At 33.1% G+C, this 12,458-nt stretch overlaps 3 protein-coding genes across 3 annotated transcripts; 1 reads left to right on the forward strand and 2 right to left on the reverse strand.

Annotated features, from left to right (window-relative positions):
• Positions 1 to 479: 479 nt before the first annotated feature.
• Positions 480 to 941, reverse strand: BDR25DRAFT_351231 (uncharacterized protein; the record flags this gene model as incomplete). The annotated part of the gene is made up of 5 exons (XM_033694821.1): positions 480 to 490; positions 551 to 627; positions 662 to 696; positions 748 to 826; positions 871 to 941. 5 exons carry the CDS (start codon positions 939 to 941, stop codon positions 480 to 482), a joined length of 273 nt encoding a protein of 90 aa, XP_033551546.1.
• Positions 942 to 10,294: 9,353 nt separating this feature from the next.
• On the forward strand, positions 10,295 to 10,585 carry BDR25DRAFT_214686 (uncharacterized protein; the record flags this gene model as incomplete). The annotated part of the gene is made up of 1 exon (XM_033684807.1): positions 10,295 to 10,585. A coding segment is annotated over one exon (291 nt), but the record flags the coding sequence as incomplete, so codon positions are not given.
• A 920-nt stretch (positions 10,586 to 11,505) lies between these two features.
• On the reverse strand, positions 11,506 to 12,004 carry BDR25DRAFT_311145 (uncharacterized protein; the record flags this gene model as incomplete). Its single annotated transcript, XM_033691215.1, has 2 exons — positions 11,506 to 11,760; positions 11,870 to 12,004. 2 exons carry the CDS (start codon positions 12,002 to 12,004, stop codon positions 11,506 to 11,508), a joined length of 390 nt encoding a protein of 129 aa, XP_033551548.1.
• Positions 12,005 to 12,458: the final 454 nt, after the last annotated feature.

Below are 12,458 nucleotides of genomic sequence, written 5' to 3' on the forward strand. Positions count from 1 at the left end.
TCTACATTACTAAAGCTTACAAAGCTAAAATAGATAAAAAAAAAAATAATAGGTTTAAGACAACAGTTTAATGCTATTAATGTTGTTCTTATAAATAATGCATCTTCTAAGGAGTTAGACAGACAGTCTTAGTAGAAAGTGTCTAAGTGGAAAACCTATTTTAACATATTTTATGCTAATAAGAAGCAAATTGTATATTAGTGCTTTATCTATTAAGATACAATTTACACTGCTTAAGGCTTTAAGTTGCATTTCTTAAACTTATATAAAAGAAGAGAAGGATATTTTACAAAATTATTCTTATGTCTAGAGTGCATTTGCACTAGAAATGTTAATCTACTAACAATTACTAGAAGAAAGGCCTAGCAAGAACATATTAGTTAGTGCTATAATAGAGCAGCTGTCTGTACGTAAGTACAGCTGTGTCTGTACACGCGTATAGCTGAATTAGGTTGCCTAAAACGTTAGCTATCTAGCCTTCATCCCGAGCCTGAGCTTCAGCGTGCGCTGCTTGCTGCTGTATATACCCTCTCTCACTGTACACACTCACTCAGTGTAACGATTCTCGTTCCATCTCGGGTCGCCCGGAACCTATCCGAAGGGTCCCCGTATCGGCTCCGACCCTGACTCGATTCTCATGAATCGTCAGGTCGCCCGGAACCTCCGGAAGGCCCCCGTATCGGCCCCGACCTCGACCTGGCCCCGACCCCTGCTGTTACCCCTATTCCCTCATGTATTTAGTCGCACCTCGCCCCCGTAGCTAGCTCGGTAGTTTTCTGATATCCTACGTACAAGGCCTATAGGTGTCATTGGTATTCCCAGGTCTCTGAGTCCCCACGCACTCCCATATGCCTCTGAGTGGATTCATACCGCATTCGGACCCATTGTCTTGCCTGCGCCGTTACACTCAGGGGCAAGAGCAGGGCAAGGCGAGCGAGCATAGGTCTACAGCGCAGGGCGCGTTGCAAGCGCGCAGACGTTAACATTGCAAACAACGCTAAGCTGCGCGCTAATGCGCACTATATCCTAGCTATAATTTACAAGCAGCGGCTAGAGAATACGCACTAGGTTTATAGTCTAAAGCAGGAGGAATTTAAGGTAGTATTCTTGCCCACCTGCCTGCCTATCTGTGTGTCTGTGTCTGTGCTAACTCTGCGTCTAGGCGTTCTGCAAGAGGAAGCAGTACTACAACAGCAGCACTGTTATAGAGGAGAAGCTGCTGCTCTTCCTAGTTAAAAAAGTTATAAACTAGCCCTTAAGGACTAGGTTTTGCAAGGTAGGGAGTAATGTCTTCTAAGACAAGACGTGTTTTGCCTAGCGCTTAGTTTGCGCCTACATCACAGCTATTACTAACCTTTAGTAAGAGCAGAAGGCGCTAGGCATAAACAGCTACCTGTAAGGCCGGATGTCCCAGAACGGGCCAGTATGGCCTCACCTAACCTGTTTGGAGGTTGTATGACCTGTGCTTTGTATATAAGCATAAATCCTAACAAGCGAAGCTTAGTAGCAATTTGTCTCTCTTATAATACACTCCTATCTTTCTCTAAAAGCTTGCTTTTAGTGCTATTTATGCTACTTACTATTCTATTTTTACATTTAAATTGCTCTACAAGCTAGTATACTGCTTAAGGGCAACATTCCTACATAATAGTGTTAAAGTAAAATGCTAAAAAAAATTAGATGTAACTAGCACTTAAAGACTACTTAAAAAGCTAGCTAAAACTACTACTTTTAGTAATACTTAACTAAGGTTAATACTAACATAAAGAGGAATAAAGCAAAAGATAAGTAAAAAAAATAATAAAAATCTTTATAAATTAGGCTTATTAAGCTATCTAGAAGGCGTTTAGGGCCTAGAAAAGGTTAGAAGGGCTAGTGCAGGACTAAGCAACGCACAGTCCACCCCCGCAAATTAGGCTTTAGCAGAAGCCTACGCCTAGCTGCAAGAGCAGCAGGAAGCGTAAGAACTAGCTAAGATAATAAAAATTTATTATTAATTTAAAGCAGGTAATATAAACACACTTAATAAGTTACTAACTAAAGTATTAAACATTATTATACTAAAACTTACTTAAGACTAAGTAAACCTACTGCGTTCTAAACTACTACACTAATATAAAAAAAAATAAGGCAGACTATAACTAGTAGTGTAGGGATAATAAGAACTATTATTAAAAAAGTTTATTAAGCTTTGCTTAAGAATTACAGAAAATCTTTTTTAGCTTATAATACATTAATAAGACACTATAATTACTATAAAAAATACACTACACTTATTTAAAGCTTATTAACTTATTATAGTTACTAATATAGCAAAATTTTAAAAATAAAATGCTTAATGCATTAAGTACTTTAGTAGAATAAAAAAAAGTAGCTTATAATGCTATAAAAAACTATAAATAATAACTTAATTAGTTTCTAACTAAACTTTTAGCCTACTTTAGGCTATTATAGACTAAAGTTAATAAAAAGAGCTTAAATAGAATAATAGTAGACTTTAGTAGCGCACTATCTAATAAGATTAAGCGTAATCTAATATATATCCTATAAAGTAAGCAAAAGACGCTAGCTTAGGTAAAAAAGTAGAGCAACATATCCTACTGCTGCCTGCAGAAGGGAAAAGGGCTAAAGTTAAAAAAAAAAAGAACATAAAAGTGTTCTACTTTACCTCTAGCTAATAAGAACTTAAAAAAGCTTAAAAAAAATAAAAAAAGCCTTTAAGCTAAAAAAAAGCTAAAAAAAGCTAAAAAAAGTAAAAATTTAATAAAATAAAAGTTACTTACTAAAATTATAAGCAGCTAGGTTATATTTCTCTAAATTATTTTATAAAGAATAAAGATAAGAACAAGTCTAATAAAAATAAGTAGAAAGAAAAAAAGTAGAGCTAAAAAAACTAAGCTTTTTTCTTCTAGCTTATATTACTTTAGTAAGTAATAAAAAAAAAGCTTAAAAACTTTTAAAACTTATTATACTTAAAAAAGTTAACTTTATTATTAGTAATAGTAAGCATAGAGTTATTAAAAGACTTTTAAGCTATAGTAAATAAAAAAGCTTAATTAAACATCTTATCTACTATAATAGCTAAAGAGTAGGATCTTAAGATTAAGCCCCTACTAAGTGATTTTCTAAAGGCATTTAATAAATTAGACTTTACTATCTATAGCTTTATAGTTATAAATGTAAAGATTATAGACTCCTAAAAAAAAGTTTAAACTTATAAGGTGCTATTTATAGTAATAAACCTAAAAAAACTTTTAATATATTTAAGTTTACTTTAAATTAATTAGTTTAATTTAAAGCTAAACTTTTATATAAGACATATATTATTTAAGGGTGTAAAAGACTATAGTGTGCTAAAGTACACTAAAGTAGCCTTAGAAGACGCAGCAGAGTTTAAGTAAACTATGTAGAGTTCTAATATAAATGTCTATGTCTGCAGTGTGCTGTTTAATAACACTAAAGATTTTTTAAAACCTGTAGAGCTTAAGTTAAGACTAAAGTATAAAAAAATATATAGACATAGTTAAGTCTAATAAGATGTTAGAAGTACTACTGTATAGCCTATAGAATCTAGCTATTAAGCTAAAAGAAAGGACAAAGCCTTCTTACTAACTGCTATATAACTTATTAGAGTATAAGTTATAGTATTTTTATAAATATATTAATAATTATTTATAAAAAGAGTAAATTTAAAGGTCTAAGTTTTCTATAAAAGCTCTAATTTTATTTATAAAAAAAAGAATAAAAAGTTAAAGCTTTATATAGATTATAAAGGCTTAAACTAAATTATAATAAAAAATTATTACTTACTACTACTTATCTTAGAATTTCTTAAAAAACTTAGGAAGGTAAAGTAGTATATAAAGCTAGATATTTATAATGTGTACTATATATTATATATTTATAAAAGAGATAAGTAAAAGACAGTATTTTAGACTTAATATAGTTATTTTAAGTACTAGGTTATGCTTTTTAGTTTTACTAATGCTCTTATAGCTTTCTAGGCTTATATTAACTAGGCCCTAGCAGGGTTAGTTAATGTAATGTGTATTATGTACTTTAATAATATTTTAGTTTATTTTAATATAAAAAAAATAAGTTATTTATATTAAAAAAGTGCTATAAAGATTATATAAAGTAAAGCTTTTTTAAAACTTAGTAAGTGTAAATTTTACATGTAAAAAACTAAGTACTTAAAGTACATAGTTTACTTAAAAAAAGTTAAAGTTAACTTTTTAAGAATTAAGATAATCTAGAAGTAGCTAATGCTAAAAACTATTTAAAATATTTACATTTTTATAGAGTTTATAAACTACTATAAGTAGTTTATTACTAACTTTTTTTAATTACTCTACTCTTTACTAAGCTACCTTAAAAGGGCCTAGATATAGTAAAAAGTAGTTAAAAGTAAAAGTAAAAAAAAAGTTAAAAGCTTAATATTAGTTCTAAGAGTAAAGCAGCTTTTTAAAAGCTTTAAAACTTATTTCTTAAATTTCTTATATTAGCTTATTTTAATGCTAATAGAAAAACTAAAGTAAAAGTTAACACTTTAAGAAGTGTAATTTATAGCATTTTAAGCTAATTAGTCTTAAATAAAACTAAAAAGGCTTAATAAAGGCTAATTAGCTTTTTCTTAAAAAAAATAAGTAAAGCTAAGTATAATTATAATACTTATAATAAAAAGTTACTTACTATTAATAAAAGTTTAGCATATTAGTAACATTACTTTTAGAGTCTACTATTTAAACTTTTTACAGACTATAATAATCTTTACTAGTTTATAAAAACTAAAACTTTAAACTACTAGTAGGTCTAAGCTTATAAAAAGATAATAGAATATAATTTTGTTATTACGCACTATCTAGAGAAGCTAAACCTAGTAGATAGACTCTTAAGAAGACTTAACTATATTAAGAAGTTATAACAGCCTTCTTAGAAAAGGAATATAGTGTATGTAATAGACATGTATAACTTCTTAAATTAATAAAATTATAATAAGAAATTAATAGTTATAGCTATTACATGTTTTTAAAATTTTTTAAGCTTAGCTAGAGACTACTTTAAAAAAATAAGAGCTAAAACAGCTAGATCCTAAAAGAGCTATAAGTAAAAAACTAGAGAAAGACAATAATAAGGACTTTATATTAGGTATTAGAGAAGACTATAATAAAACAAACTTATTAAACACTAAAAGTAAAATAAAAAATAAAAAGAACCTTAATAAAGACACTTATCTCTAGAATAGGCTAAAACAACATGCTATAGCTAATATAGAAAAAAAAAACTCTAATAATAGACTAAGAAAAGGCAAAAGTGTTCTAAAAGTGCTATAACAGCTTATTAGTAGGCTACTTTAGTGTAAAAAAGACACTTAAAAAGATTATACATTAATATAATTAAAAAAGGCTTAGAAAGAACATAAAAGTGTACTATAACAACTACCTAAAGTGTAAATAATTAGTAGCTCTACAATACTGCCTATATAGGCTCCTTTACTCTTTGCTACTGCCTAATAAGCTTTAGTAAGATGTTATAATAGATTTTATAACACAGCTGCCCTCTTATAAATACTTAAGGTTAGTATATAATGCAATTCTTATAATAGTAGACTATCTTACTAAGATAGCTTACTAAGTGCTAGCTAAAGCTAATTAAAAGGCTTTAGACCTAGTAAAAGTTTAGTTAAAAAAAGTTATTTACTTTTATAAAGTTTTAAAAAACATTATTTTTAATTAAAAGCTAATAATAAACTTAAAGTACTAAGATAGTTTTTATTACTATTTTAGTATGTAAAAAAAATTTTATTAGCCTACTATTCTAAAACTAATAGGCAGACTAAAAGATAAAACTAAACTTTAGAATAGTACAGCCACGCGTTAAAAGTTTAGTTCGCGAAGCAACGCGTTAGTGCACCAACCACTAACCACCAAACTTCTACCCACCTCTATAATGCCACCACGCTGTTAAATCCTTCATGAAATTACTAGAAATAAAAGAAGACATAAGAAGTTAACCCCTGCTTAGCGCTTGCAAATTATTACGCAGTCTTAAGCTAGTTATAGGTTGTTAGAGCTGGCGACTAAGTTTCGCGTTACACCTAAATGTATACGCAACACATTGCGACAATAGAAACTCCACTAAACTGTAGACAACCTACCTTGCTTAGGGCAGCCTAGTAAGCTGTTAGCTTAAGACTATTATTAGCTATTTTGCTAGGCTTACAAATCTCTAAAGATTAAGTACAAGGACTTTATCTATAAATTAGGTCTTCTTAACATCTCTAAGAGCACTACTTACTGCGCTCTAAAGCATAAAGGCATTAGATTATTTAGGTGTAAGCAACAACCTCTAATAAACAGAGAAACAGCTTAATTAAGACTGCAGTTTAAGCGCTAGTACTAAAACTTTAACTAGAGGCGCACTACTATGCGGTTTTTAGATGAATGCTCTGTTTAAAAGAGATAAGGAGGCAGCCACAAGTGGTGCTTTAGGTATCCTAATAAGAAACAGAGATATAAGATAATTAAAAAGGTAGTTACAAGCAGATCTCGCGCTTAGATGGTATAGGGGTCTATATAGATTAACAATAGAGGCAGGGTACGCAGGAGCCCCCTAGTAGTGATGAAAAGAGACCCTAATTAAGCTAGAAGAGGCTACACAGCATGGAGCTACCAGGAGGCGCTGCGCGAGGGCCTCCTACGTAACTACCACTAAGGGGAGCTATTTATGCAGGATAACGCGCCCATCTATACAGCACATAGTACTGCTGAGTTCCTCGCCAGCCACCAGATTAGGACTATGGTGTAGCCACGCTATTCACCTAATCTTAATCCTATTAAGCACCTCTAGTAGATGCTTAAACAGACAGTCTATAGGCTATACCCTTATCTCTGCCAGCTAGGGGATAGTGAAGACGAGTGGGATGAGTTCTGTAAGGCTCTAAAGGTAGCATAGCAGAGGATACTAGACGCATACATTAAGAAGCTTATTCTCTTAATGCTAAGGCGCCTTAAAGCTCTGCAACACACGTAAGGATCTTAAACAAAATATTAAGCTAATTGTAATTATTTTAAGCGACTTTTTAAGTCTGTGCGACCACCTAGTGAGGTGGTAGACTATTTTAAAGTTAGTGGGTGAAATGGTGGGTGCTTGTATTCAGCTGTCGGCGAACCAAACTTTTGACTTAGTACTGTACCTTAGATGTTACTATTACCTAGAATAAGATAATTAGGCAATGTAGTTACTAATAGCAAAGTTTATATATAAGAATAGTGTACATGTAACTACAGGAGTTACTCTTTTCTAAGCATACTATAGAGCAAACCTAAGAGGGCTAGATTAGCCTAGAGAACTCCTAGGTTAGGGGGAATTACACATAGTAAATAAAGTTGCTGCAAAAGCACTTACTCTATAGTTAAAATGCTGCTAAAAAATTATTACTATAAATATGTATTAAAAAAAGTATGCAGATAAATAATAGAAGCATATATAGCTATAAGTAAAAGATAAGGTATTAGTTTTTAATAAACACATAAAATTAATAAGGCTAAAAAAGAAGTTAGACTAGAAGTTTTTAAGACTAGAAAAAGTTATAGCCTAGATTAGCGCAAAGGCGTATAAAGTAGACCTACTTAATCTAGAAGAAGTTTATCTAGTATTCTATGTCTTACTTTTAGAGCTATATACCTAGAAAGGGCGTCTTAAGTTGTAATTAGAACTAATTATAGACACTTTACGCACTATAAAGAATAATGTGTACTATGTAAAAAAAATACTTAACTAAAGACAAAATTTAGTTAAAGTATAAAAATATCTTATAAAATAAAAAAGTTATTTATTTAAAAAAAACTTATAAAAATTTAGACCTAATATTAGCTTAAACACATTAAAAGTGTTCTAAAAGAGTAAAGAAATACATAGTAAAAGATTAAATTATGCTAGTTTAAGTTAAACTTTTTAAAAAAAGAAAAGTAACTTAATAAATTAAGTATAGCTACTTTTACTTTTTTTTTTTACTTAAGGTTTTTTTAATAAGAGGTGTTTAATAGCGCTATAGAAATAAAAAGACAACATAGCTTATTTAAACTAAAGATTCTTTATTTAGACTAAGTAAAGCTGTTCTAGTATAGAATAGCTTACTAGAGTTAAGAAAAGGGTTATTTTAGCCTAAAGAAATTTATTATGTAGAAGAAATAAACATTCTAGCCTAAAATAACTTATACTAGTAAGAAAAGAGTAGAGTTTAAGTCTAGCAAGACATTCTAAAATTTTTAGAATAAAAGAGCTATAAAGTAAGTAAGCTAAAGATAAATTAATTTATTACTACTAAGATAGTTACACTTTAAGTCTAAAAAATATAATGTAAGGGTATTTAACTTTATTAAAAAAAAAAAGAAGCTTAAGCTAAAAAACCTAAAACTACACTATACTATGCATTTTTAACTATTTTTACTATAGAATGCGCTAGATCACACTAGATTGTGCTATTAGAGCTCTAGATTAGACATTAAGGTTCTCTGTAGGTAAATTTATAACAGTAGAATAACTATTAAAATATTTCTTATTATACCTAGTTAGCTACTTTTTTTTAGCTAAAGTTTAATTCTAACTAGCCTTATTTTTAATATTATTAGCCTTATTATGCTTTTTAGAGATGTAGTAGATTATATTAGCAGCTTTAGCAGCATTAATGTAATAATGTTGCTTAGCTTTAGTAACATAAACACTTTTAACACTATATTTCTTTTATTATGCTAGTTAGTGCTAGAATAGTTAAAAATAGTATACACTTACTTTTTTAAATAAAGTTAGCGCAGCTTTATTCTTATTAGAGTCCTTTTTAAGCGCCTTACACTTCTTTTTTTTTTTTAGTAATATTAGCTTTAGAGTAGGCGCGCTTCTTAAAAACAACTTTAGTTTTAGTAATTTTGCCTATAGCGCTACTGTGCGCGTATAGATAGTTGTTATATAGGATTTTATTTTTACTATAAACTATTAAAAGCTAGAATAAAGCTAATTAAGCTAGATTATGCTATAATAAAAAAACTTACACTTAAAAAAACTAAATAATAGTGTTTACTTATAACATAACTATTATATTAGCCTATGCTAACTAAGTAAAGTTAAGTAGATTAATAAAAGCTAAAGTATTAAGCATAGCGTTTTTAAAAGCTTATTATTTAGGTTTAAAAGTAATAAAAAGCTATTTAGGGTTAGCCTAGACAGACTGCGCATAAATATGCTAGAAGAAGCTAGAATACGCACTTTAAAGCACTTTTTACTAAATTTAAAGTAATAAGTATACTTAGTATACTTAATTTCTTTTTCTTTTATGCTATAATATAACTTATTGTTTATAAGTATATAACAGCTACTACTTTTATCTATAATGCCCTTATAGGACATTTTGTTAATGTATTAAATATAAAAGTTATTAAAGCGTAAGTTTATATTATTAAAAGCTAATTAATTTTTTTAAAAAAAAACTATAGCTAGATTATAATAAAGTAGGCTATAAAAGTTTATTTTAGAGTTGTTAAGTAAAGTTAAGTATAAGAGAAAAAGCTAAGAGTAGATTAGGCAACAGGCAGGCGTAAGCAGAGTAAAATAGGACTATTAAAGCTTGTTAGCACCCCTTTACGCTAGATTACGCTAGAGTAGCTTAGAATGTACTTACCTTAAAAAGTTTAAAATCTTTTAAATTCTAAGCTGTAAAAAGGGCAGAAGTGTAAAGAAAATAGATTTCTAGGACAGTTAGACCCTATATATACTGTCCTAACTGCTACTCTATTAGCGTAAGATATACTGCTATTTTACCTTTACTTTTACTTTATACTTTTACTTTACCTTTACCTAATAACTTTAAGTTATTTTTAAATAAACTTATATAAAATTAACTAAAATAGGCAGAAGTAAGTTTTTAGGGCATTATGTAACACTCTTTTATGCTACTTAGGCCTATTATTATCTGTTCTATCCTCTAAGTTGTAGGACTACTATAAGGGGGGATAATGTAAGGCCGGATGTCCCAGAACGGGCTAGTATGGCCTCACCTGACCTGTTTGGAGGTCGTATGACCTGTGCTTCATATATAAGCATGAATCCTGACAAGCGAAGCTTAGCAGCGATTCGTCTCTCTTACAATACACTCCTATCTTTCTCCGAAAGCTTGCTCTCAGTGCTATTCGTGCTACTTACCATCCCATCTTTACACTACCTATTGCTGCGCGTAGATAGCGTAAGGGAGTACCTTAGGTCTCTGCAGCGCAGGGATGCCTAGCAAGATTAAGAGTAGTACGCTAATAAGGGCAGAGACACGCTGCTTAACAGCTACACTAAGGACAAGTTTAAGCAGCTCTGTAGTAAGCTGTGGACACATAGTGCAGACGCGAGCTTGTCCTTAGCAACAGTAGAGTGTCACTTCTATACGCTAGTTAATCTTATGCTAGGCCACTACATGCTTACGCGCAGAGGCAACTGCTGTTCTGCAGAGATCTTAGACCTATTTACCTTTAAGTTTAAGGGGGAGGGCCCTACAGGCTTTATGCCCCTAATATTTACTACCTGTGCAAGCAAGCAGAACTAGCATAGCTAGCTTAAGACAATAGGCGCGCTGCAGCACAGAAAGCTAATCCTCTACATGCTTAGCAGCCTAGCCTTCTACCTGCTCTATTGCTAGGACCTAGGCAACAAGCCCTTTCCTAACTTTAGTAAGCGCTTAGCCTAGTACTGCATACAGCTAATTAAGGCTAGCACAGGCAATTATACAGCAGCCTTCTCCTACAACTCCTAGCGCAACTAGGTTGCAAAGGCGTACAGTTACGCTAGGATTTTATCTTAGAAAAAGACTTACCTTCTACACAGTAAAGCAGCTAAGCTAGTAGAGCTTAAAAGGGTTAGTAAGGATTAAATTTAGTAAGCAGGCAGGTAAAATTAGGAGCAAATAGTTAGCTGCTACTTTAACTTACTGCTGCAAAAGTTTATAAAGTCTATAGCTAGCCATCTACTGTAGATAAGCTGCTTTAAGATCCCTTGCGCAGCTATTGCGCCTCTAGATAAGCTCCTGTCTCTTATCTAGCTAGAGCTTAATTTATAGAAGGGCTGCTTTAGCCTACACGCTAGCTAGATTAACAACCTAGCCGCAGGGGGCCTTACAAGCCTGCTGCTCTACCTTAGAGAGGTAATCCTCTAGGACTTAGTTGCGCTGCGCCAGCGCTTCCCTAGCCACCCTGTGTGGAACTACCTAGTGTTCTAGCACAGGGCGTACGCCGCCTTTGCTTAGGACATTAATGCGTCTCTTAACGCAGAGGCAGCTCCTAGTTAGCTGTTAGTCCTGTACTAGGCAATACCCCTGCTTGCTAACTAGCTCTAAGCGCTAGATGCCTAAAACAAGCAGCAGGTAAGGGAGCTTAAAAGAGAGCTTAAGGAGGAGCTTAATTACCTATGTAAGCTGCAGAGATTACAGTCTTAGTAGCTGCAGGTGCTTACGTCTGGCAGCCTTATGTTCTACCTGGAGGCGTCGCAGGCGCAGGGCGGTCTGCTGCTGCCACCACCTCCACTCAGGCACACAGCAGCTGCGCCGCCGTCGCTGGCAGACGTAGATTTAAGCAGGTATACCTCTGCCCAGGCCAGCATCGCGCCTACGCCGTCTGCGCGCTCGCCTAGCCTATCGCCTCTGCCAGCAGCGCTTAAGCTGGCGCCTAAGCTAGAGCCTGCACTAAAGCATCGCATGTGCCGCGCTGTGAGGACTGTGGAGGACCTCTAGCGCAAATAGACAGTAGGCCTGCAGGGCTAGCCTTCTATTACTAAGCTAGACAGGCGCTGGGGAAACAAGTGGAGGTTAGGTTGTTAGAGTGAGCTGCAGTAGTACTCTCTGCAGCTTAAGGTTATTAAGGAGATTAGGCGCATTGCGCAGGCACGGAGGACTAGCGAGGAGGCGGCCATGTGGCAGGTGAGCCAGCAGCAGCAGCAGCAGAGGGTCTCGCTGGACCAGCTCTGCAAGCATCTCAGAGTCGCTCAGAAGGAGAGCAATCGCCCCTAGTTTTGTAGTCCTAGTATTGTATATAGTTATTGTCATGAGAGTTAATTAATTAGTGTTTAGATAGTTATAGCTGCTAAGTGGGGATTCTATTCTGCATTGTTCTGCAATTTGCTGCATTGTTCTGCAATTTGCTGCATTGTTCTGCAATTTGCTGCGTCTTTTTGCAATTTTCTGCATTGTTCTGCAATTTGCTGCTTCTTGTTGCAATTTGATGCATTGTTCTGCAATTTGCTGCATTGTTAGGATACTGTGCGAGCACAGTATACTTCCTTCTGTCACACCGTGACATTTATAGAGAGGTACCTAGCAGCCATACAGTGCGTTCCCAGCAACGTAATAGCAATTATAATGCAGCTCTGCAGTGCTTCAAAGCTAGAGCAGCCTGGCAGCTATTATAAGACCAAAAATCAGGACATTT

Source organism: Lindgomyces ingoldianus (assembly GCF_010093535.1).
Source record: "Lindgomyces ingoldianus strain ATCC 200398 unplaced genomic scaffold BDR25scaffold_6, whole genome shotgun sequence".
Taxonomy (NCBI): domain Eukaryota; kingdom Fungi; phylum Ascomycota; class Dothideomycetes; order Pleosporales; family Lindgomycetaceae; genus Lindgomyces; species Lindgomyces ingoldianus.